Source organism: Vulpes vulpes, chromosome 8 (assembly GCF_048418805.1).
Source record: "Vulpes vulpes isolate BD-2025 chromosome 8, VulVul3, whole genome shotgun sequence".
Taxonomy (NCBI): domain Eukaryota; kingdom Metazoa; phylum Chordata; class Mammalia; order Carnivora; family Canidae; genus Vulpes; species Vulpes vulpes.
This window is the reverse complement of record NC_132787.1, coordinates 19,613,795-19,637,521: the sequence shown is the minus strand read 5'-3', so window position 1 is coordinate 19,637,521 and position 23,727 is coordinate 19,613,795. Positions and strand designations below refer to the sequence as shown.

The following is a 23,727-nucleotide window of genomic DNA, read 5'->3' as shown; positions in this document are numbered from 1 at the left end:
GTTCTTGCTCGGTAAATAAAGTTAAATGCTTGATTTGCTCAACTGGTACTCAGAATAGGTAATAGAAAATTACCATCAAGATATATGATTATGCTGTCTCCGAAGACAAGTGTCTTTCTCAGATTGGTGCTGCCTGCATTCCAAACTAATTTTTATAATGAGTAAGGGAGATGCCAATATTCACTTTATTTCAGGACAGGAAACACCTGGGTAGGTCAGTCAGTTAAGGGTCTGGCTTTTGGTCCCAGCTCAGGTCTTGATCTCAGTGTTACGAGTTCAAGCCCCACGTTGGGCTCTGCAATGGGTGTGGAGCCTACTTTCAGGACCAATAATTGACATTACTGGACTTTGATTCATAATTTAATCTAGCAACAAACTTAATGTTCCCCTGAATGGTTGTGTTGTAAACACAAACCTTTAGAACACCCCTGTTTTACAACAATGGCTAATATAAGAGGAGAGGAATACGGGCTCCACTATCACTTCTTGTCTGTTGGAGTTGGACTCCATAATGTCCATGACTATATCTTAGGTGTCTAATTCAATACCAAATTTGTCTGAATTAAATTGGAGGAAGTTAACACTGAATTAGTGGATTAAGTTTTCTTAATTCTAGAATATTCAGTCCAACTCACCCTTGTTTAAATTGTTATTGCTTTATAAACATTACTTAAGTCAAAGCTGAGCCATATTCACTGAGACTGTAATTTGCTAAGAGTTTATTTATATTTAAACAGTTATTATCTTAAATTATATATTTCAGTTTTTCTTTTGTAGAGAATGACAATGTCATTAAAAAAAATCACCATTTGTTCTTAAAAGGCTCTGTTTGCTTCCTTCATCTTCCCACTCCATCCTTTATCCTATGATTTTAGATTTTATCATGGCTGGAAGGCCTAGGTATGACTCTAAAGGCAATAATTGTATTAATAATGCTTTAGTGAGACTTGATAACCATAAATTCTCAAGTTTCCTCTTCCCCCTTTGCTTTTCAGGAAGCAGTTATTTGTGAAGAAAAACTTCAAGATGACCTGAATCTAATACTTTCTTCCCTTAATATTCAAGTATTTACAAACCAGTATTTAAAAAAACATATTTTTCATGTGAAAATTTTTGATGGATTTGGTATAATCTTAAGCTTGAGAGTTTTAAATGGAGTTCCATAAAATGTGGCCATATCTGTTTTATGGCACTCCATGCTAGTTGCATTATACAGGTTTAGTGTATTTGCCTTCAATTTTATCCATATCCAACAAATTCATGTGTGAAGCTAAGCACAAATCCTAGATTTTGCTTATTAACATAGGTTCACATTTCTTACCAAAAAAAAAAAAAAAATAGTAAGATGGGCCCTGTTTTGAAGGCCTGGGGACTCAGTGAAAATATGAGTAGGTTCAATCTTTGAATATTTGAACACCCTAGAAACATTATACCAATCACCTACTGCTCAGACCAATGTCTCCTTATGTGTGTGTATTTCCTTTTTAAAATGTTCATAGAATTTTGGTTCATTGAAGTTTCTTGAATGCAGCATTTAGTTGTTTCTTATAAATGTGTGTATCTATCTACCCACTAGAATGAGAGAGTCTTGAGGGCATTACAATATTTCACTTCTTGTGCATCTTCTAAACATCTAACAGGTATCTAACAGGATTGGGAGCATAAACAGAATGCTTCCTAAATGTGTGCTTGCTTGATACACAGACTTTTTGTTTTGTTGTGTTGTTTTACTGATGCGTCGTAAGCAGCAGAGAGTTAAAGAAAAAATTCTGTAGAGGGAAAAATGTTTGTTTTCATCTGAACATAGAAGTAGGAACAAGTAGGATGACACAGTGGAAATGGGATTCATATGGTGTTACACTATGCTGTTGGTGACCAAAGTCCCCAGAGCTGTGAGTGATACAACAGGAGAGCAGTCTTCCTCAGTGAAGGGTTCCCCCGCCCCCAAGTTGTCACATAACTCCAGGGACTCCCTCCCTTTCCCTTTCTCTGGTAAAATCCTCAAGTAGCCCTTTTATGCTTATTGTTGTTACCAGTAAGAGCAAGCTCTTTCAAAATCAGCTTTACATTGGTGAAAATTACCCCGGCCTTAAAGTTCCTAATCTGCCTCTCTCCCTTTTTTCAGCTTGGACTGACTCTCTGGACTGAGTTCCTTTAATCTTTTATCCTGACTTCTCTGCTTTTTTTTTTTTTTCTGCCCTCTCCCATCTTCACTTCAAACTGGACATACTTCATAAAAGATGTCTAGGTAGTTCAGTCATTCTATTGAATCAAACTTAAATATTGGATGAAATACATTTTAAGTGGTTTTTAACTAAAAGCTAATGTGAAAATGTTGGAATATGTACCAATATAAACATATTATACTTAAGACCATATTTAAATACAGTTAAAAAATTACATCATGTTCCTTCTAGTAGAAATCTTAAAGGGTATACATAATTCACTTTCTGAGTCATGATGTAATTTAGATTATATTTTATTAGACATTCTTTACAAATTTAAAATACTGCTATTTTTACATGCACAGAGGAAAATCAGTTTGGATAATTATATTTAGGCATTATTAAAATCAACCACAAAATAAAGACACTTTATTGTGTCATTTATCAACATACTTGATATGTATACCTAAAGTGCATTATGTTACAAAAAATAGAGAAATTCAGCAGCACCAAGATACATTTACAAAATAAATACATCAGTTGACAAAATAAATTATGGTAAATGTGATAATAATAATTGGATTAGCCTTGGCAAAAAAAAAATATTCACAATGACCAATGTGCAGTTTCATAGAGCAATGGGGAAGACAGTTTTATTCCAATGCATTTACAGTATTTACAGACAATAAATATTTCTAATACTTTCCATATGTTCACTATTACAGAATCCTGTAATACGTCCTTTGAAGGTCTTTGCTAAATATTTCAATGCCTCCTGAAAAGAGAAGGAAGGGAAAGAAGAGGAGAAAATAGGTTAATTCACCCTAACAAATGAAAAGGCATAAAAAATAAACATAGAATTACAATGGTAAAGATTCCAGGGATTTCTTGTAAATATTCCCAAAAAGAGGTATCAGTGGGCTCCACCTGACTCTCCAGAACCTTTGCTATAGGCAGGATCTTCAATATGATCAAATGATCAATGCAGTGCAGGAAGAGAAAGGGCCTGCATTTCTAATTCTGTATCTCTGTCTGAAGGAGACCCTGGGAGAATTTTCCAAAGCTGCCAACTGGCAAGTCTGGGAAGAGAAGGGATACATTTGAGAGTCTGGGAATAAGACTAGGTTGTACAATCCATCATCAAATACACCTTGCTAGAAGTTTATTCCTCAGCGATCCCTGATGAAGGTGATCCAAAGGTTGCTTATTCTGTTCAGGTTTCCATGTGGCCAATCTTTCACTAAGATAATGGCTTTTAGGACAGTAGAGTGTGTGGCTTGGAGTAAATATTGGAAAGATGCATAATTAAGCCGTATGTTTGGTTGATGATTTGTTGATATCAACCATTCCATTAGCTGTCCTTAAACAGTAATGAGTGAAACTATTTTTGGATTTTAGTTTTTGAGGTCAAAACTAAGAATTAATTTGTCTCTCGCTCTGCTGGTTTTTGGAACTGATCTGGAATTAGAAATTGAGAAAGCCCATCTTAAATTAGAGAATAAGAATCAATTGATTTAACGTTTAAAACAGCAGTGTTTATTATGCAGAATAAATTACCATCTGGGATTGACACCTTTTCTAACCCTTTCTAAAAACACTATAGTGACAGTATTTTAAGATAGGCTAAGAGCATTTTTCTCTGCTTCTCTCTCTGCCTTTCTCTTCTCTTGTGTCGTCTATTTTAGTGGTTTCTAGGGAAGCAACTACAGAATGGAACTCAATTGGCTGTGCCATTGCATTAATAGCCAGTGTGTAGGCAGAGTTTTGGATGGCAGACCCATATGGGAGTGAGACCTACAGAAGAGACAGCTCTTGACAAGTTAGGAACTTTATGTGCAGCTTGAAGAAAGAAAACAAGCTGAACATTTAGAGGATTTTAATGTCTTAAGAAATGGCCTCTTCACCAATAGTTTTGATTGGAATGGCAAAATAGCTCCTAATTACAGAGAAAATAATTTCAGATTAAAAATTTTAATGGTGGGTAGATGTGGATGTATGTTACCAATAAAATCCAAAAGACCATAAAACTCAATAATTTGTGTGCTCTATCAATTTTAAAATGTTCTTGTACTGAGCAGCATCTAATGAATTTAACTTAAGAATAATGTAAGCAGGGAGGGAATGAAGAGTATTTTGAACAATTATTTCCTCAGAAGGAAAGAAAGAGAAAGGGAATAAAAGACCAAGGAAAAGATCTTTTAATTATATTTCCCCTTGTCCAGCCAGTTTGCTTGTTAAAATGGCACATTTTGGAACAGCCAAGCAAAACATATAACATGACCTGAAAATATATGCGTATATTTTGTGTGTGTGTGTATGAAAGCACTTGAGAGTCTCTTTTGAATATTTAAAAGCTTTTGTATTATTTCTAAGTCAGTATTTATGAAGGCAAAATATATGGTAACTAAATAAGTCCTACTGTATCTGGACATCTCATTTGCAACATCAAAAATTCCAAAACGTAGTTTCCAACATTTAAACTATATATTCCCCACTGGTTCATGTGAGAGGAGCCAGTGTCAGATGAATAATTTCTCTTAAGAAATACTACTACATATACTGAATAATTTCTCTTAAGAAATACTACATATAAGAAATACTACATACGTGCTTGCCATATCATCAGACCTCAGATCACTGTATAAGAATGCAAAGAGACTAAAGAGAGGACACTAATAAAAGACTGTTTGCTTACAAAACTTTAAAGTAGTTATTCTGAAAAGATTCTCTTTGGATTAGAACATTTGCATGGCCCCATATATTCTCATCAGTACACTCCTAAATTTCCCCGATCTTCTCTGCACCTCTCTTGGGTTGTACTGGGAGAGTGCCAACATCCGGCTGCCAAACAAACAGTGCTTTCCATGAATGTCCCTCACAACCAGGGAACAGAAAGGAGAAAGTAGAAACATTCTATTTCTTTCAGTCCTGGGTCTGGATTTGATTAGGCCACTGCCTAATTTTTACTAGATCTCCTTTAACTTAGGGTAGCTTTGGGCATAAGAACTGATGAGTGCTGAATTTCATTAAATTCCCAGATACTTCTAAGCATTGCAAATCCTAAATAAATGAAATCCGTAAAAAAAAAATTATACTTTTGTTTTTAGAACTCTAACATATGTATGTACACACACCGAGAGTAAGACAATGGATAAAAATAGGTTCTGACCATAAAGCTCTCGCATTAGGAATAAATATTTACAGTTAAGATCCTATCTCAAAATACAGTGAATATGTGCTTTGAGCCAAGATTTATAGAGTTCTTTACCCATGATAGATCCATTAAGTATTTGGAGAATAGGTCATTCACTCTGCTAAAGGTTTCTCTAGTTTTATTATTCCTTAGTTACTGAAGTGGAAATATTTGTCCAAGATAATTAGCATTTTATATGCAATTTAACGATGAGTTTTGTCAACCTAACTCAAAGAGTGAAGTGATGGTACATAGGTTCAAACTCCCCTTTGAAACATCACTCCGTAATCCTATCTCTACTAGTCAGAGGAAAGGCCTGCAGAAGTAACAAGGGACTCTAATTAACGAGATCATTAGCTGCATATGACATGTCCTTGTGTGGTTTCCTCTTTCAAACCCCACGGGAGAGCTAGGCTGAAAAGTAAAAACCAAGAAAAGATCCTGTTGGTGGCAATGCCCGAACCAAGTTAAATATAATTAAATGAAAAATGTGACCGACTCAGAATTGTCTATGGTATGGTATTGTTCTGTAGTGTTCATAGATCATTTCAAAGCCTTCTGTGTTTGCCCCTGAAGTGAAAAAAAAAGTAAGAAATGAGAAAACGATCCAGAAAGTTTGCCAAGGTGTGAGAGTAGGGGAATAAATACACTTCGCCAGCAATTGGTGAAGGTGGTCCCTGGCTTCTGAAGCCTGACTAAGAGAAATTCTTTAGTAGAGTAGTTAAGGACTGGTATTGGGGTTGTGATGGTGGACGAAGAGAAACAGGTTATCCAACCCCTGTTTGCATTTAAGGGGTGAGAGGCCACTGCTTGAAGGCAGATGATATTCTGAACCATCTTGCTTTTGTAAGCTTTTAAATTGTGGAGCGATTGATAGAGGGACAGGAAGGGAGGACATTCTAGGTTTGTCCAAGCCTATGGACATGGTGGAAGGGACGCTAACACACCCCAGCTGAGAGCACCCAGGAAAGGCTATGAGGCATAGAAGCCAGTTACCGTAAATTGAGCTCCAGCGATGTCGCTGAGATGTCATATGGGTGGTCCCCTTCTAGCCCACTTCCAGCCACGCCAGAGTTTAGCCAAGCAGACCGAGTTCGACGTTTCTTTTTTTCCTGCTCCTTGCGTTTTCCGGGTTTGCCTTTCTTTTTCTTGCCAGGTGTCTTCAGTGGCTGCTCCTTGTATGTCTCCACCTTGTTGGTTTCCTGAGTTAGGTATCTGCCCTCATCATCAGACCCAAATCGGACGGGGTGGTTCTTTGTGTTGGGAGCAGGCTTGGAGTTGGGGGAAACCTCCGAGGTAGCTCTGATTTCTGCTGTGTGGATTTCTGCAATCAGGTGATGAAGGAAGAATCGTCGCCGTAAGTCTTGGATAGATTTCCCCTTGTCATGAAGGAGCTGATGTTCAGACACAGCTCTTTTGCTTTAAGAAAAAAAGGCAGGAGAGGATGAAAAGAATATTTTAGTTGTTGGTATAAACCTCAAAGACAAGAGGAAAGGCCTTTAGTTTTCTAGTTGGTCCTATACAGAGTGTAAGCTGGAAGGGCAGCAAGCTTGTGGAGCAGGGATAGAGCAGGGTGGGAAGGGAGTGTGGGCACTTAGGAGTCTGCAGCCCCAAATCTCATTTATGCTATTCTATCTAGATCTGTGACTTTGCTGAGAACATCGGCCTCTCCACTGAAAAGGAAGGAGTCAGATTCAGAGATTTCTAGGCTCTCAACTGAAAACATTATGATTCAGTTATTCTCAGCAATGGACAGAAACCACTAAACTTATTTTCACATTTTTCAGACTTGTGTTGGGAAAATAAATCCAGAAGTTCCAGCTTGTGAAATTAAGTTCAGGGTGAATTTACCTGACTACTCACCCAGGCACATGCACCTCACACACACACACACACACACACACACACACACACACATGCACTCTGCTCCCCTAACAAGATGCCAATAGTACTGAAACTCAAAGAACTGCAAGCTGTAAGGGTAAAAGAAATAAAGGCTGAGGATGACGTGAGCAGTAAAGCCTGTCGAGGGAACTATCTAACAGACTGAATTTTAATATGATAGACTACAGGCTACCAAGGACCTACATTTGAAAGCCAAGTGTCAGAGAGAGACAGAGTATGTGTATTTTTCTGTAAAGTAGTGGGTGGTGTCTTTAAAACGGTTTTCTCTGTGTTTAAATTGAGATGATTCTATTTCTCCCATGCATCAAGTTATTTTTAAGTTCAGAATTTCAGAGGTTATTATCCTTAATTGAGACATTCACTTTTCTACTTGTTCTCTTTGTCCTAAAAAACATCTCTAGGAACAAGTATGAGGTGACTTTTCTATTTCTTTTTTATTTTTTTAAAGATTTTATTTATTTATTCATGAGACACACATACACACAGAGAGAGAGACAGAGAGAGGCAGAGACACAGGCAGAGGGAGAAGCAGGCTCCATGCAGGGAGCCCGACGTGTGACTCGATCCTGGGACTCCAAGATCACACCCTGGGCCAAAGGCAGGCACTAAACCACTGAGCCACCCAGGGATTCCCCGACTTTTCTGTTTAAACAACACTTTAATGAAAATATAGTGGAAAAGAATAAACTCATCTCCCATCAATCCATTCAGATGGCAGCCTGACTCTTGTTTAAATGTCCATCCACATTATTCTCCACATATATGATGAACCATATGTAGGGGTCACATACATTAATGAGTCATATCATGCCCTGCTTCAACCCCATCTTACCTTACTCCCATTTCTACCACTGTGTAACTCTTCAGAGTGCTTCATTTTCAAGTGTCTCAGGGAACCTCCCAGGGCTATCTCCCATGTATTCCTACCTCTCTTACACACCATCGCTGGGTCCCTTATTTGCCTTCATTAGTACAGCTTTTTTAACTCCTCAGAGAAAAAGAATGATAAAAATGGCATTATCTTCATTTTATAGGTAGGGAAGTTGAGGTTCAGAGAGATTAAATGACTTGCCCTTGCCCACAAAATGAGAACAGATAGAACCAAGCATCTAAAAACCAGGTCCCCTGATTCGGAAGCCAGAGATTGCCTTTCAACTACCTCAACCCTTTCTCCTATGGAAGCAGAAGTATATGTTGAGGAAACCAAGAAGTGAAGGGCACAGAGTAAAAAGCCTGAGGTGGAAACCCTGACAGTGGGCAAATGGTAGCAATGTATCAGTTTCCTTGAAGGTCAAGCTTACTGCTCCAAGAAGTCCATTTTTTCATCTCCCAAATAAGGAACTAGGATTGCTAGAGTTTGGATGATCCCTGGGGAAATTGAGAGATTTCTTAGGTGTACTGTGAACCAAAGAGGAGTAAGACATGAAAATACCGGCATTACTTCTCCAGACCTGATAGCCAGTATACCAGCTTCCTTTTAGTATTTTGGTGTGTGGACCAACTTTAAGCCATGCAGCTTGTTCAAAAAAGACATGACTTAATGGAAAGGAATTTAACAGGAGCCTGGTTTAAATGAGGCATGAAGGAGTCTCTCTTCCTTTTTGAAGGTGCCATATGTGACTAGATTAAAATTCACTTAGTTTATGGTAACAGCTAGTATTCTGGAAACTTTTAATAATATACAAATTTGAGGTTTGGGCACATTATAGTTATACTCTCTAGTAACATTTTTAAAGAATAGGACTGAATTAATTGCATATTTCCTAAGTATTGCAGTTGAATAAGTACCTTTTAGCAAAGCGTCAATTAAAAGAAGTTCTTAACTAGTGATCATTTATAGTATCTGGGGGTTTTTATTTCTTTCTCAATTCCTGGCAGATAACCACCCCATTTGTATTGCTCTCCAAATGTATAATACAGCTCATTCTAGCTTAACCCCAAAGCCAAAAGTTTTAATGGTCGGTCTGTCCTAATCAGGCCACCACTGCTTATGCCCCCTCTGCCTGGCATATACGCCTGTCATCTTGGCCAGCCTGTCAACTGTGAGTCACAGTGCCTTCTTAACCCAAGCACTGCACTTTCCCAGGATGGTTCTCATGAGAAAAGGACTGATCATTCTATCCTTCTGTTTTATAAAAAGTCTACAAAGATGGTACAACTCTGTCCAGTTTAAAATAGCATTTCTCTTGTGAGGTACAAAGCTTCTTTCTGCCTTTTAGGGGTAATTGTTGATATAATATTAGAAAACACAGATTTCCTTAATGCTAAATCTGAAATGCTGTTAACACTACGAACGGTTCAAAGATGTCTGCATTTAAAATATTGTGAAGAATGGATTTCTGACTGGGCAACTGAATTGGAAGATCAGGAATATAATCCTATCTTTATCATCAACAAGGAATAAGATCCATAGAGCATTTTATTTATTTTCAAAATTTGACATGAACTGACATCAGGGTAAATAACTAGCATGTACAAACTGATATACATAGGTGAGGAGCAATGAATCCAAATTAAGGAGGCTTTCAACTTAGAGAAGTCTGAAATATTTAAGTTGTATATACAGCCTCAGTAACAGTCTATTATTCTATTCCCCTGCAAATATCCCATAGCACAGTGGTTCGCATGGCATTTGTTACAATCCTAATATGGTATTTTATGGCCTGTGATTATTGTAAAAGAATTTTTCAGAAATATGGGGGAAATGCTTAATACTGATAACTATGGATTCAGTCAAAATGTAGCTCTTCTGCTCTAAAGAAAAATCATCCTCAAGGAAGTTTTCAGGGAGGAGAGTCAATTCAAGGAGCTATCAAGGAACGCAGGGAGTAAAGGGAATGATGGAACTGCCTCTTCCAACACGGGAAAGAGCAGCATGCTTGTGCTGATGCTCAGCTACTTAGGAAGGAGTCTGGGTTTGCGAAGAAAAGTTCTGTGGTACATGCGCAGGTCAGGGTTCGGGTGTTAGAATGAAGATGACTCAACGCAAGTCCCTTCCAACCCAAATGACTCAGTCAGAAGTAATGCTTTTCATTAAATGGAATAGACCCAGTCTGGCTCCTAAGCAAATCAGCCAATTATGCTTTTGGTTTCTGAATCTGCGGGAATTCCCTATCTAACTTAAACACAAAGGTTGCTACCTGCCAAAAGGGGGACAGAATTGGGACAAGAATATCTGTAGACCTCACTCTCCAACCTCCAATTTATTCACACTCTAGCTCCACTAATTAAAATCTTCTGGACTATCACAACTTATAATTGCTTCCTTGGGTGGCTTAGGAAGCATTATTGTTGTAGTGGTCCTCTTCCCTGCTCCCTAAAGTCAGGGCCTCCTTAGAAAAACATCGAAAGCAATTTCCCCAATCCTTGGTGTGAAAAGTAATTGGGGTGTAATATGTTTGATTATATGTTAATATTTCTTTCAAGAAATTAGGTTGATTTCATGTAACAGTAGACTAATATTTTGTCTAGCACACAGAATTTACTGTTACTTGGCAGCAATGCAAAAATAATGACTTGTTTTTTTAAACTCCATGTGGCTGTGATAATTTGATGAAACATCTTCATCTACTGATGATTTCAGCCTTCATGAAAAACCATGGCTGTAATATGATGATCTATTAGCCATTAACTATAAGAATGTTTTGTGGTAGTTTATAACCATCTGCTGAGTGTGAGTGTTTAACTACAATATTATATTTCACCCACAAACAAAACTGTAACAGAGTCTCTGGATGTTAAATGGTTTCTGATGTGTATTTTGCAAGGTGCAACAAAGAAAGAGTTAAAAATAGCCTTTAGGACAACTTAGCACTATTTTTATGTCATAACTGTGGATTTAATCATGGTCCATTTACTGTTTCTCAAAAGAGAAAACAGGTATTTCTCAAGCCACTGTAAAGAAAGAACTGGCTCAGTTCCAAGACACTGTTTCTTGGCCAGTATTTAGGCGTGCTTTTAAAAATTCACTCTTCATCTATATTTATATATGGACTTTAAATAATTTAATACAAGTCTCAAAAGGAGCAAAAAGTCTGAAGACAATTTTCAGAAATACATCAGCAAAATGCTGATTTGAAGAATACAATGCAGCTTTATCTTCAGTACAATGTTCTACACAATTTGCCTTAGGAGATTCATAATAGATTTTCATTTTGGTGCCAAGGTTCAGACACGTCTAAAGTAATTTCATTTAAGGATTTTCTGCTGTAATAATAATAGACCAAGGGCACATATAAAACAGTTGCCTTTTTGTACACCCTCGGGAATTTACAAGGAAGCACCATGAACTTGATTGTAAATATTGGATATTGCTATTTTTATTGTTGGTGTAAAAGCTCCTTAATTCCTTCTCCAGAGGCAAACTCCTTTCAGTTCTCAAACTTTTATGCTTTTCCCATCCTGAACACTGAGTCTGCAGCTTAAAGATCACCCAAAGAAGGCATTTACACACATTACCGTACTGCTAGGTCCAACAGATTATTAAGATAGTGTTACTCTACTGCTCTTCCAACTTTTCAGTCACACAACATGGTAATATTTCTCTGGTGTGCTTAGATGTATGATTATGTTAAAGTCAAAATTATCCTTAAGAGAACCACCAAACGAGAATGCCAACATACAAGCTTTCAGTCTACAATGCAAATATTTGACTCCAGATTAAAGAACTGTTAGCAATAATTCCAAGAAAGAAAAAAAAAAAAAACCAAGTTTCCACACCCAATATTCATTTTGGAGTCAAGCACTCCAGCGTTCCTGAACTGTATCAATACTAATGTTGGAGCTGTGCCATTGCAAAGTTGTTACTACTTTATTATATAATATGCCTTCATTATGTAATGTGGTCCATTTTATATGCTTAAAATTATGTCATTCATAATAAAGTCAGATGTAAGGCTTTTGCTTTTCACACACACACACACACACACACACACACACACACACCCCCGCCACCCACATTCAGTATGTAAATCAAACGCACACAGATGTAGGTCCCCCCCGGCTCACTCAGCCTCTTCCGAGTGATCTCCCACTTGTAATCAATCCTCAGGGTTCCCCCAAACCTTCCCAGGTCCTGAAAGTGGAACCTTCCCCTTCTCACTGGAGGCAGATGAGCTTTGTCTAGCGGAGATCTCTGCGCTCCCTCTTATGGAAACTCTTGGAAAATTAGTCTCTCCTGCCTGTCTCCCCTAGAGGTCCGACCAGTTCTCCCGCCGGGGTTGCGGGCACGGTCTCGGGCCCCCGGCAGGTAGCCGGGTCTCCCCGCTTTCGGAGTCGGGCAGGGAGCATCCGTGACCGCTGCGAGCCCTCGGCAGCGCCCCAGCCTGGCGGCCTCTCCCCCTGCCCGTCCCAGCCCTCGCCCGGCGCCCCGGGGAGCGCGGGGGCACTTACAGCCGGCGGCCGAGCTCCTCCACCGAGCGCCCGCAGGAGGGCACCGAGTAGCTCAGCAGGAACACCGCGACGCCCCACTGCTGAACCAGCCTCCGCAGCATCGTCCCCTCTCGCTCGCGGGACCTGCAACAGAGCGAAAGGGCCCGAGGGGTCAGCCCGCAATCCCCATCTCCCCCGGACTACCACGCTCCCCGTTTTAGCTGGCTCCCCAGCAGCCTCTTCAACCCCAAGGGCATCTCCCAAGTTGCAGAGAAAAGAAGAAGAAAAGAAAAAAAAAAAAAAAAAAAGAAAAGAAAAGAAAGAAAGAAAAAAGAGCACACGCAACTTTCTCTGAAGCCTCCCAGCACTTACTTATTTAGGAATCAGCTACTGCAACTGTGCTTTTCCCAAAATCACACAGGCGAAAAGGGACCAAAAGGGGGGGGGGGGGAGTGAAAAAAAAAAAAGAAAAAGAAAAAACCAAACCAAAACAAAATCAGAGACGGTCCTCTGAAGTAACAACCACAATGAAATGCTTTTCTACACGCATCGAGGATGAGCAGCGTGTGGACACGTCTTCCCTAGCAATGTCTCACTAGGTCTGGCCGGCGGTTCTCCTGGGTTCGTGGAGCCGAGCTGACCCCTTCCTAAAAAGAGAAGAAAAAGTTCCCCCTCGGAAGTCAGCTTCTTTGCGAACTAGGCCGCCTGGCTCCAGAGCCACTCGGGGAGGCCCGCGTATATATACATGGCTGTCTGTCTACCTCCTCTGGTGGGCTGGGTGCTTCCGGAAAGCTGATCCCGCACACCCTGGGAACAAGCCTCGAGCGCGCGTGTCGTCGACCGGGAGGGCCAGGTGGCCGGGAGGGCGGGGGGCGGCGCGCGCAGGGGAGGCGGCGGCCGCGTCACGGGCGGGGAGGCACGCGGGCCGGGCGGCGCAGGTTGGAGGCGAGCGGAGAGCCCGGCGCGGCAAGGTTCACACGCTCCCGGGCAAACCTGCCGGGGAAGTGAGCTAGTCGCAAAGAGGTGGCGCCCTTGGAACGCGCGCGGGGCGAGCGAGGGCGAGGGCGCGGGCGCGGGCGCGGGCGCGCGGGGGGCGGGGAGCCCGGGGCTGGGAGTGCGCGGCGAGCGGCGGAGCGGCCCGGAGGCGGCCGAGCGCCCCCACCCCGCCCACCGCGGCCACCGCGGCCACCCGCGTCCACCCCGGGGCGCCGGTCCAGCCGCGCCGTCCCGGGGCCGGGGGCGGGGGCTGCGCGGCGGAGCGGCGAGCGGAGGTCCCCGAGGGCGCGCGGGCGGCCCCGGAGCGGCCCCGGCTCCCCGCGCGCCGCAGCGGCCGCGCCCGGCTGGACCCGCGGGCGCCGAGGCCGCCGAGGCCGCCGGGGAGCAGGGGCCGCAGGGCGCGGGCGCCCGGGCTCCTCCGCGGGGAGCTTCAAGGAGCCCCGACTGCAACGGGAGCTCGGGAGCGAGATGGGAACCCTCCTCCCCGGCCCTTCCGGGGGACCCGCTGGGTGGGGAGCATCGGCTAAGGAGGGGGGTGCAGGAGGGGGGTGCAGAGCCTAAGCTTGGAAGGGTCAGACAGACTTCGGACTTGAGGTCGGGGTTGCGTGTCTTGCTGTCCTGGAACAGCCGAGGGCGTCTGGAGGTGGTCCCGGGAGACCCGCGCGCGCTGCAGACCCCCCTTTGAAGCGCCGAGGGGCGACCCTCGGGCCCACCCGCGGGACTGAGCCGCCCGCCGCGGCCGCCTGCGCTCCCGCCCGCAGCCCACCGCGGCCCCGCCCTGCCCCTGTTACATGTTCTGGGATGACTCTATCCGTGTCGCTTCAGCCCGCAGACGAAGCGGAGCTATCGCCGCTGTGTACGCTGCTCTGCCCCGGAGGAGCGAAGGGAAAGCGGGGGACTCTTCCCGAACTACTGGGCGGGGAAGAAGGACGGCCCCGAACTACTGGGCAGTATCCTCCGCGGAAAGCGCCGCGGCGCCTGCGACGCCCGCCCCGCGGACTCCACGGCTCGGACAGGAACGCGGGGAGTGGGAGCCGCTCAAGGGATGCTTGACTTCTAGACACAACCCCACGGGTACGTTACAGCACTCTCTGGAAGGCTCAGGGAGGTTTGGGATGATCTCGGGAGCCTGACCTTTATCAAGCCCGGCTTCCTGGCGGAGGCTCCACAGATTTCACCGACGGTGGGTGAAACAGCGCCCTCTCCCTCGCGGGGCTCGGCTCCCTCTCCCCCTCCTGAGTGCAGAGAGTCAGCAGTTCACATTAGCTGCTTAGTTTGGGTGGGAGTCACCCCTTCTTACAAGCTCCTTTCTTTCTCCCTCATTTGATGACTCTAAACTCCATACTTAAAAAACTTGGCTTCCTCCCACTGGAAAAAAAAAAAAAAATCTGGGAATTTCCACAATTCCCTCGTTTAAGAATTTCTAAATGTTAGATCTGTTTGCATGGCATGAAAAGACAAAGTATCAGCGCTCAGAAATGTCAACCTTTGAACCCCTGACGCTTTCTGATTTATAATAATTTCTTTCCAAAAAGAAGCAGGAGCCTTAATGTAACCGTTAGATCTGAAGGAGGAAAAAAAAATCTAGAAAGAAAAAGCAAATCACAAATGAACTATTTAATACTTGCAAGTTGCTTAATATTAAAATGATAATATTTGCTTCCACAGTAAAACAACAACAACAACAACAACAACCCAAAGGTACTTAGCCAAATTTTAAACTACCCAGGCTTTAAAAAGTCAACCCTCTCCCAATAAAAGGTTAAAAGTCAGATCGAAAATATCAAATCACTTAGGCCATAAATAAATTCATTATAGTCTGAGAACACTATAAATTAAAGACTGGCATCAATAGACTGCTTTGATTTATGTTGCTTTTTCTGCTAATGAAACAAAATTGACCCTCCTCTCCCTCCTTTCTTTTCCCCCCACACACTCTTCTGGTGTTAATGGCAAAACATCTATCAAATATTTTTAGAATTTCCTCTCCTCCACAAAAAGAGAAAATATAGACACAGGAAAAATAAATAGTCTTTATATACTTGGAATCCTGAAGCTTCCTCATAATGTATTACTTCACCTTTTCCTTGATTTACAGTCCTCTCTTCTCTTCTGGCCAAACGAAGGGGATCTTCTCAGCAGTCTCTTCCAGAAATTAAATTTTTTTTTTTTTTTTGCTTCAAAAGAGTAAAATGATGTCTTAAATGAATGAAAAACTTCCTAAGGAAGCTTTTCTATTCTCACTAAAGGCAATTATTAGAAAGCAGGTACCTCTTCTTAGCTGCCTTGTTACTTCAAGCAGAAATTCTCCTCAATATATACTCGGGACCCTGCCTTTCTGCCTTTCTGAAAAGGATATTTTCTGACATCATAATCTCATTCCCAATATAACTGAATAACCTCCATGATAATGCTGAGAACACATGACTACAAATGAGATGACTCCACACTAGGAGGGTTTGGGTTTTTTTCCCCCCCCCCTGGGCTTAGGCGTAGAGTGAGTGCCAACAGAGGCTGAATGTCTGCTTAGGCCTTGCTTTCACCTAAATGCACCTTAGCAAATAGGAGGATTTGAAGGCCTGTCTTTAATCTGAAGTATTTCCATGTGAAGACAGGTTAGCATTGTGAGATCTACACCTACACGAATGCCTAGCTCATGAGCAAGCCCCAGACTCCCATCTTCCAGTCCCTCATGGCAGCATTATATGCCAGTTTTAAGAAGAGATTTCTAAATTTTTAAGTTCACCTTTACTCCCCAATTCATGTTAAAATAACCAATTGATGTATATCTCCAGGGATATTTACTACTGCAATTTAGTAAAACAAAAAAACCCTAACATTTATGTTTCGCTTTTTCATCTCTCTTTTTCCCCTCCTCAGCCCCAACAACCAGCAAATAAATATACTAACCAAAAAGGTACCTAGAGCTCTTTAAGCAGTGCATCTGGGCTCAGAAATTCCCTTATGGCCAATCAGCATCCCTTGTCTTATTACCAATAACATTTGCCAGTAGTTCCAAGGTATTTTTTTTTAAATCCTATGAAACCAAACAACTAAACTCATCCCTTCTCCTAACTTTTTCTTTGTTTACATAGGGAAGTTTGCAAAATTACTTCAAGTAAAATTACCACTTGATTCTGCTAGAATGCGGTCTGAGACTTGAGAGGAGGCTGTTACCAGCTGACCTCAAGGTAGCACAAAGGGGGATGCCATGCCTTTAAATCCCAAGCAGGTTTAGGAAAGGGCGTGTGACTGTTAAATCTCTTCCTAGTTAGATGATAAGACCTAGAGCCTGTCTTCTCCAGGAACAGGACTGTATGCTGACATCTGCAGGAACTGCCTCAGGGAGCACTGCCTAGACATGCATCGGGCTGATGGGATTTTCTTATTGGAAAAGTGGGTTTCACACCATCCTCACCCTTCCCTACGTCCTGGGCAATGCTCAGCTTTCCACAAACAGGACCAGGAAGTTCAGCAGTGCGGCACTTTTCTCTGACACCGCAAGGCAACGTGAGCTCAGAAGGTCTTTAGGTGTCTAGGGACCCGTTCGCCATGGTCAAGCACATGTGCACCTCCTAAACCCATGACCATCATAACTCCTCTGAGGAGTCTTCTGGCCAGGGATGGTGCTTCTGTGTGTGTTGGGTGAGGTGGGGGTTGGGGATGGGGGGGAGTTGGGGAGCGGTTAGGAACAGGAGTCCTGATATCCTGGACTGATGCCTGATGGATGCCCTTGGCTGGGCCCAGTTCTTGGCTCCGGGAAGTAGGCAACTCTGAACTTGTGCGAGACCACAGGGAGAGCCCCACCTGGCTCACAGGACAACCCCTGAACCTGCAACTGATCTCCGGTGGAGCGGTGCCACACAGCCTTCCTGGCCGGGTCCCAGCTCCTCTGTGAGTAGAAGAATTGTCCTTTCTTAAAATGTGAGAGCCCTGCTGTCTGCAAGGCGCTGCCCCCCCCCCCCCCCCCCCCAGCTCGGGAGTCACTGGGACCTGGAAAGCTGTTTACTTCCCCAACACCATTCTCCACCCCTGCAAAACAGGGCAGCTCTCAACCTCTCCCCAGAGCAGCGCCCAGAGTAGGGCATCCTACTAGGATCCTAGTAGGATGCCCATCGCCTCCGGCACAAAGACATCCAGCAGCCTCGCTTAGATGGGCGTCGTGTCTGTTGCGCTTTCAGCCTGTGAGGACGGTGTCGTCGGGTTCCGCTCGCCCTTCCCGGGACTCCTTTAAGAAGCAAGGCCTCCAGGAGAGCTGCGCCTTCCCTCTGCGGGGTATCCCGCCTCCGTCATTGCGCGCCCGGCCCGACGCAGCAAGGCGAGGTGTGGGTCTCTTAGAGAAAGAGGATCTCGGAAGAAGCGTGCGCACCCCTCAACGGCCTTTATCAGCCTCCCCCCACCTCTCGCTACAGAATTAGCTCGCCCCTTTGCGGATACTATCTAGCCCCCCCCCCCCCCCCCCCATGTAGGATGCTGGCTTGGCTCCGGGGGATCCTAGGCTTGCTGCAAAGTTCAGAAGCCTGGGAGCCCGTTGGCAAGTCTAGCTGTGTTTCCCGGGTTTGGGGGGCTTCCTTCCCTGGGAATCTGGATTCAGGCTCGTTGCACACTCTGTCCCGAGCCGTAGAAACCAGGCCTTCGCGCCCCGCCCCGTCTCGCTGGGTTTTGCGCGTGGTTTCGCTCCGGGGTACAGTCAGAGTCGCCCTCCCAGCCCTCCCCCTCCTCGCAGGAGCCCCCCCCCCCCCCCCACTCCTGGCTGCAGGCGAAAGGAAGCCTCGGGAACAGTGTGTGACCCGAGGACAGGGTCCGAAGGCGCGAGCGAACTTCCTCCAAGTGGGGCTCTCCCCTCCCTTTCCCTCCTGGTCAATCTATGACTCAAACTTGACATAAGCCCCTGGCAGACGGTGACGACAAATTCCCGGTGGGGGTGGGGGTGGGGTGGGGGAGGAGAAGGGTGGGGGCAGATGCACCCCACCCTGCCACCGCCACCCCCTCTGCGCCCCGGCCCGGCCCGGGTCCGGGTCCCCGCGGGGCGCTGTGCGGGGACGGCTCCCTCCTCCCCGGGGGCCGCGCCCAGCCCCCGGCCCGCCAGGCCCCTCCCGTCCCTACAGCTCCGCAGCCCCGGGGCCCGTCTGTTTTATTTCATTTAACACGATCCGCGAAGCCAAGGCGGGGTGAGGGGCCGCGCCGGCGAGGAGAGGAAATGAAGGGACTTGGAACGGAGTCCTCCCTGCCAACTCTCTCCGTCTGATTCTTCGAATCCAGGGGTACCTTAAAGGACCGGGGTGCGGGCAAGGAGGGCTGCTCATCCTCCAAGCCCGCTCCGCCTCTATATAGCGGCTCAGTGGCTGCACTTGGCGATCGCGGGGGGTGTGCAGAGCTGGGACACGTGGCCTGTCTCCAGGGCAGAGGAATCCAGCGAGCCGGTGGCTCCCGTGGAGTTTGCGAGCAGCGCGGAGCCGGCTGGGGGAAGCCAGTGAGCTGTCCATGGTGGTTAAGAGCCCTAGACGTGCGTGTCGGGCGGTCCTGGCGACGCGCGGACCCCCCCACGCCGGGGCCTGCCCGCCACCAGCCGCTGCGCACCGGGCACGAGGCTGGGTGTGCTCGTTTGCACGACTCCAGGACGCTGTGTCACAGAGGCAGGACTCCAGAGATAGACGGAAACCAACTCTGAAGTCCAAATTGTGGGTTTCCTTTTAGCTCCTTCCTGCAGGTGTCTCTCCCCCCTCGGGCCACGTTTAGCTTGCTTTGAGAAACCTTGGTCCATCCAGCAGCCTCCTGCTGCCTGCCCTTCCCTGGTCTAAGGTTCCCTCCTCAAATGAAGGAGCGTGAGGGTCTTGGTAGGCTTCTCCTGGAGAAGCCGGGGAGTATCGCTATGGGGATGTCCACAAAACCACTTTGTTGACTGGGAAACTGCTTCTGGGAGATCGTCGGATGTCTCAGAGCTTTCCTAGGGGGTGGTTGGGGTCCTGTGTAGAGTATTATTGCTCAGAGGACAGGCTTCTTTATTATTCACCAGAGCCCTAGAACCCTGTGATTGCCACTCTTAGGAGGAAAGGAGGAAACAGAAAAATTCCCATGGAATATGCGATACCGTAGGTCCATTCTACTGAAGTCGATTTTGCCCAGTTCTTGTGACATATTTGTTTATGAACTCAGTTAAGCTCGTATACATGTGTACGGCAAAGAATGTTTCGCCTTTTTGTCACCACATCTTACCTTTTAATTTCGCTTGTCAATTCTCACCCCTTAATATAAAAAATAGTGAAAGGGAATAAAGGGGGAAAGGAGAAAAAATGAGTGGGAAATACCAGAAAGGGAGACAGAACATGAAAGACTCCTAACTCTGGGAAACGAACTAGGGGTGCTGGAAGGGGAGGTGGGTGGGGGTGGGGGTGGGGGTGACTGGGTGATGGGCACTGAGGTGGGCACTTGACGGGCTCAGCACTGGGTGTTATTCTATATGTTGGCAAATTGAACACCAATAAAAAATAAATTTATAAAAAAAATTCTCACCCCTTATCTCTATCAGCCATTCCATTTTCATCTGAATAACGAATTCCCTTAAATACTAAGGAAAATTTAAAAATATATGTTGTAAACATTTATAGCTTTTATTTGAATTTTGTGCCTTTATTTATGAGGGCATATCTAATTAGCATCCAGTACATAACAGATCCTTTTATATATTTCTGTATAAATCAGAAGATATCAGATTGGAACACATTACTTGTTTTTACCCTTCTTTCTTATGGTGGTGCGGTACTTAAAAAAAAGAGAGAGTGTGTATGTGCTGATAAACCACCTTGAGAATGCCTAATTTAAAAAAGAAAGTGTGATGATTCAGTACTTTTTCATAGCTTTTCTCTCAGTTTCTGGATCTACAAAAATAAAATAAGAAAGTGGAGTCTTTCTATATATTCTTCCAAGTATTTTCCCGAGTCAATAAAATTGATATAAAGCCTTTACTTTCCCTTTTTCTATCAAAATGAATGAAATAAGACTTAAATGTGTACCCAGTTCCTTGAAAATTATGAAACTGGAATAATAATATTTTAGTATTATTATTTTGTAATCTAGATTAGTTTTGTCCTATGAATTCTTTGATAGTAAACCTCCCCCTATACACCTCTTTACTCTCCTTTCATCGAAAGGAGAAAAAAAATAAAATGATATAAATGGATTTCATTCTTCTATCCTTTATGTGCTCATAACTTAAGGAGCTTCTTCCCCCTACTTTTCCTCCTCTCTATTGGTAGCTTAGCATTTTCCTCTGTCCCATGGTGATATCAATTGAGAATTCTCCCTTCGAAGTTTATCTAAGTCTCCCAGTTTCTTTATTTTTAGAAAATTAGTTTTCCTCAACAGCTCATTTATTAGATTTTTAAGATTTCGTTCTTTTATCCATTAAATTTGATAAATTTATTAGGGAGGGTTTTAATCCTTCTCACCAGCAGCTCTGTTAAACCTGCTGGACTGTTTTTTCTGCTTTCAAGAGCAAAATACTCAATTGGTATAATTGTCTATGACCTAAAAACAACAATAATTTAAAAAATCTATCAGTTTCTCATTTGTATTCTGCTTACCTTCCCAATGTGCCCAACACTGTTATGCGCCCAGAGTATCTGGAGGTATCTGTAGAATCAAATTGAATTGTAGCCCTTCCCACTTGCACTTTTGAGAAATGAAAGTGTAGTTTTAATTATTTTAGATCTGTTTTTCAAAATTTGTTTATAAAGCTCTTTGATCTGCTACTGGGAACCTTTTTTTTTTTTTTTAAATTGTGGTGGATTTGGGGGCATCCTGTGTCTCATTCAGTCTCAAAAGCTTCTTTCCTTCATGCTAAGTGCATGTATTACATACTTTCCCTGAAGATATTTCCCTCTCCATTTCATTTGTGCTTCACTGCCCAGAGACTGGTAAGTGAGGGGGGAAAATGTGGACTTTTGATGTATCATAATATACTGAAGTCAATTACTATGTGAAAGTACTTATGTTAAGAAAATTTAGACTGACCTTAGCAGAATTTTCTTGCACTTTGTTCCTTTAATTCTCATCCTGCTAAGCTGTAATTATATGTAAAACTGCCAAAGTATTTTTAATGGTAAAAAAAAAAAAGAAGCCGCTTTTTGTGGAAAGGATTAAAAATTTTTTTTGTCCTATAAACACAGGTCATATTCTTTGTAAAGCTGTTCTTAACAGGCAAAAATGTACATGCCTATAGCAGTTAAATTACTCCTTAAAAGACCTATGATGGCCTTAAATGGAGCAGGAACTCAAGTGTGGTTGATATGGTTCCAAAAAACCCTCATTTTAAAAGAGTTTCATTGTCGAGGTGCACCAGGATGTTCTTTTAGTTCTATAATACACAGTCTGGGCATCATAGCCACATATTTCCCTCATCTCATTCCAACCCCGGTGTGGTAAAACCAAAGAGACACAGGATCAAGGAGAGTCTGAGGATTTGCAGGGAAAGAGCCGTGTAAGTACAGTGAGTACAGATCTTTAAGATCTTCCCCAGACTTCTAAACAGTTGAGAAGGTAGCTTGTTTGCTAAGTAGTGCAAAGTGTCTCCAGGTCTATCGCTGGAGCTGCTGACATAATTAATGATTTCATTCAGAGCCTGAAAGAAGGTACTTGTATTCCCTCTGGCATGGGCAGGCCAAGTTCTTGTCCAAACTCTAATACCTTGGGTTGATTTTAGCCAACAAGACTGTTGGTCCTCTTGTTGCACACCCAAAACTTGAAAGCCAAATATTATATTAGGCTATGATACTTCCCAGCCTTGAGGAGGTTGACACATCCTAAATATATAAACAGCCACTATTATCTAAAGACGGATTACATTCTGGTGAGAGATTCATTACTCCTAGGTCAAATTGGGAAAACGAAAAACCGTAGAACACTCCCACCAAACACCCAACACATAGCAAACTACTTTAAAAATCAATATTTCCCAGTAAACCTTATATGCAAAAAGTTTTTCTTGTCCCATTTTACACTATGAGGTTAATGGCAATCCTTGAAAATTAATTACGGTACTGAAAAGACTTTAATAACATTTCTGCTAAAAATAAATTGGAGGCAGAGTATTGCCCTGGATTCATGATTGCTTACATCTGGTTTCTATTTCTGTGATTTTCATTTGGTTCTCAGAGAGTTCATTCACAGTCATCACAAGTTTCGTTTCCTGTTCTCCAATGGGAGAACTTGTCTGATGACCCATGTATTTTTCATCCAAATGCGGCACTTTTCTACATTAGGAGATGTAGAAAGGAAGAATGAAAAATACATCAGACTAATTCAAGCAAACCAAAACCTGAAAGCATCTTTCAGCACCTGACTAATCCAGAATCCAGTGGCAAATAACAAGGAGGAAATCACTCCATCTTCTAGACCCTTGTAGAACGAGGTAGGGGAGAAAAGAGAAAATAGAAGGAAGGAAGAGGAAGAGAAGATGGAAGGAGAAGAAGGGAGGGAAGAAGAAACTAAAGGAAGGGCTTCTTTATCAATAAGAATCCCCATGCCTACCCCATCATTCCTCCCATTACCTGTAATACATGGGAAGGTAGTTTTCTTTTTCACCATGTTAACTTTCAGATCTTTTTCAAAGAAGGGGATGAGCTATCCTGGCCTCAGGTTGAAAAATCTCTTGAACACCCCCACACATTTAGGGAGGAGCCTCCATACATGTTGATCTGGACTTGTGTAGAACAATTTGACTCTTACTTCTATGCCATTCTAATATCTTTTTTCACCATCCAGAGCATCTTAGTTCTCTAGGTAAGCAACACCTGCCTCCCTCTTGAGATGATTGTTTTATCTAAAGATCCTATCTAGTTCCTACTCCAAAGTTTCAGGAAGTCTACTCTTTTCACCTTACCATACGATTTTTCTTAATTTTCCTTCCTACTGATGTTCCAGAAATGTAGTCTCCAAATTATCTCAGATGCTCTCCACATTCAATAATAATTACAAATATTATTGAGCTTTTATCCTTAGGACGGCAAAGACTTTTCATTTCATTTGCCATAGATTGCTGCCCAAACTACCGTAGATAATTACTAGAACTGGGACCTGAATTAAGTTTGTCTGACATTA

General features: G+C 43.4%; 1 protein-coding gene and 1 long non-coding RNA gene across 5 annotated transcripts; one reads left to right on the top strand and one right to left on the bottom strand.

The window, feature by feature from the left end:
* Positions 1-2,463: 2,463 nt before the first annotated feature.
* PTHLH (parathyroid hormone like hormone) lies at positions 2,464-15,968 on the bottom strand. 4 transcript variants are annotated; one of them, XM_072765664.1, is made up of 7 exons: positions 15,710-15,920; positions 14,764-14,864; positions 13,395-13,626; positions 13,006-13,280; positions 12,655-12,777; positions 6,355-6,777; positions 2,464-2,940 (listed from the first exon to the last, which is right to left on the bottom strand). In XM_072765664.1, exons 5-7 carry the CDS (start codon positions 12,753-12,755, stop codon positions 2,931-2,933), a joined length of 534 nt encoding a protein of 177 aa, XP_072621765.1. In that variant the 5' UTR covers positions 12,756-12,777; positions 13,006-13,280; positions 13,395-13,626; positions 14,764-14,864; positions 15,710-15,920; the 3' UTR covers positions 2,464-2,930. The 4 variants fall into 4 exon arrangements, with proteins under 4 accessions (XP_072621765.1, XP_072621766.1, XP_025850824.1 ...); XM_072765665.1 differs by having other exon boundaries at positions 13,230-13,280; positions 15,710-15,917; XM_025995039.2 differs by lacking the exons at positions 13,006-13,280; positions 13,395-13,626; positions 14,764-14,864 and having other exon boundaries at positions 15,710-15,968.
* LOC140599896 (uncharacterized) lies at positions 13,594-15,677 on the top strand. Its single transcript, XR_012002918.1, has 2 exons — positions 13,594-13,656; positions 14,455-15,677. It is a non-coding gene; the product is annotated as an uncharacterized lncRNA (long non-coding RNA).
* Positions 15,969-23,727: the final 7,759 nt, after the last annotated feature.

Coding starts and splice junctions, on each gene's coding strand:
- PTHLH (XM_025995039.2), bottom strand. CDS start 12,755: ATGCTGCGGAGGCTGGTTCAGCAGTGGGGCGTCGCGGTGTTCCTGCTG. Junction 6,778..12,654: donor GAGGAGCTCGGCCGCCGGCT/GTAAGTGCCCCC, acceptor TTTTTCTTAAAG/CAAAAGAGCTGTGTCTGAAC.